The 1,861-nt window shown below is 36.3% G+C and overlaps 1 protein-coding gene across 1 annotated transcript; it reads right to left on the reverse strand.

Moving 5' to 3' along the window:
• Positions 1–424: 424 nt before the first annotated feature.
• On the reverse strand, positions 425–1,413 carry LOC135136832 (protein takeout-like). Its single transcript, XM_064066258.1, has 4 exons — positions 1,303–1,413; positions 1,006–1,249; positions 831–964; positions 425–776 (listed from the first exon to the last, which is right to left on the reverse strand). The coding sequence occupies exons 1-4, from the start codon at positions 1,358–1,360 to the stop codon at positions 478–480; spliced, it is 735 nt and encodes a 244-aa protein (XP_063922328.1). The 5' UTR covers positions 1,361–1,413; the 3' UTR covers positions 425–477.
• Positions 1,414–1,861: the final 448 nt, after the last annotated feature.

Here is a 1,861-nt window from a genome sequence, read left to right on the forward strand (position 1 = left end):
AACAAATCAAAAACTCAAAAAACTTAAGAATTCAGGAATTTATGAATTCAAAGATTAAATTAATTATTCCAAGATTCAAGGATCTAAAGTTCCAAGAATCCAAGAATAAAAAAATCTGAAAGTTGAAATTAATTATTCGAAAATCCAGGGAACCAAAAATCCGGTGTTCAAGAATTCAAAAATTCAAGAATCCAAAAATGCAATAATACAAAAATTCAAGATTTGAAGAAACCAGTAACTCAAAGATCCAAGAATCTGACGAATTAAATAATCCAAGTGGCCATTATCTAGGAAATAGGAAGATGGAAGAAGAAAGATGAAAGAAGACAGAAGAACGAAGAAATAAGAAAAAGAAGAAGAAAGAATAAAAAAGGAAGAATTCTAGAATACCAGAACTCTTGAATTCAAGGACAAAAAACACCAATTTGTATTTCAAATTTTATTAACATCTACCTAAAATTACATGGGGTTTCCTATCTAATCCAAAGCCTCTTCCAGCGAAACTTTCGAAAACACATTATTGAGAATTTGCTCCAAAATTAAACCCAGACCTTTCTCGTACCCTGGCTTCACATCAGCATACACCTCTTTATAATTCTCATTCAAAACATTATTAATCCCATCCCCCAATTGCTTGTCCCCGTTAAACAGATTCTCAAAATTGAAATAAACGAAATCGGGATCCAAAGTCAGCTCATTGGCAGTAAAACGAAGGTACGTTTTCCCATTTTTGGGCACTTCTACGTAGTCAAAAAGCAGCGTCACGTTAATATTTCCTAAAAACAAAACAAAAAAAAATTACACAATAAAAAAAATAAAAAGTAACTTACGTAGAATGACGGTACTGGGTCCTGTTCCCACAATCGGCAAAAGCAAAACCTTCCCGTTCAGCTCATAGTCGCATAACATCTTAATTTCAGGAATCACCCCTTTCCCTTTGACGAACTTTCCCTCCAAATCAAACCTTTAAGAACCACTTAGACCCACCACAACCCATCTACTCACTTAAACTCGTCGATTTTGGCCCCGTTGATTCCGTAGAATTTGCAATTTTTGAAATTTTGTTCTACGTTCACCACCGACTGGCTCCCAGCTCCTATTTTCAGTTCTGACACCTCCAGGGGTTCAAAACTCGCCAGTCCGATTTGGGGGTAGTGTTTGAACCCTTGAGCGAGTCCAATCTGAGCCGCCTCCTTCATGCACTTGTCCAGGTCGGGTTCTTTACGGTTGCATTTTTTGAAATTGGGGGCTGAAATTACAACAGGTAATCATTGAGGGTTGAAGATGATTTTGCAAACACACGAAACTTGGCGGCTTGGGAGTAGACTACCAGGAGGAGCAACGCGGGCACGATCTTCATGGTGAAATAATATTTCAGCTGAAAAATCGCCGCATTTATAGGCAGCGTGTTGGTGGGTTTTTTAAAATGTTGTTAAGCTGGTGTTAACTACGCTAGTAGGGACTGGATTTATGTTATTTTCTTGCGGCTGACAGCTGATGAATAAATATGATAAGTTAATTCGAGACAAAGTTATTTATGGGACTAACATTTGACTTCGTCGATGAATTTTTTGTTTGTTGTGGTTTTTAAGTAAGAAGTGTAAAATAAAACGACAGCGGCGATTTAAATTCTGGGTTTGGCTGTAGCGAAAATAGACGAATTATAATGTCAAGAGAGAGAAATTTCAGGGATATAATTATGCGGATGTTCGAGAAAAATTTGGGTTTTTCGATTGCAACATAGTGGCGATAATTAATTTCCGAAAACTGGAAGAACCTTTGCATTAATTAGGAATTCCCACGAAGTAATTTCAAGTATATTAAAATAATCTTTGAAATACAAAGTAGTATTTTCCTTGTG

The sequence above is a fragment of the Zophobas morio genome, unplaced genomic scaffold (genome assembly GCF_036711695.1).
Source record: "Zophobas morio isolate AGI-343-1 ecotype UQ-CSIRO unplaced genomic scaffold, CSIRO_AGI_Zmor_V1 ptg000027l, whole genome shotgun sequence".
In the NCBI taxonomy this organism is placed as follows: Eukaryota; Metazoa; Arthropoda; class Insecta; order Coleoptera; family Tenebrionidae; genus Zophobas; species Zophobas morio.

What these genes read in the sequence shown, in the direction of transcription:
- LOC135136832 (XM_064066258.1), bottom strand. Translation starts at nt 1,360, where the DNA reads ATGAAGATCGTGCCCGCGTTGCTCCTCCTGGTAGTCTACTCCCAAGCC. An exon ending in CTCCCAAGCCGCCAAGTTTC is followed by an intron (nt 1,250 to 1,302) that starts GTGTGTTTGCAA and finishes TTGTAATTTCAG; the next exon opens with CCCCCAATTTCAAAAAATGC. An exon ending in GCCAAAATCGACGAGTTTAA is followed by an intron (nt 965 to 1,005) that starts GTGAGTAGATGG and finishes TGGTTCTTAAAG; the next exon opens with GTTTGATTTGGAGGGAAAGT.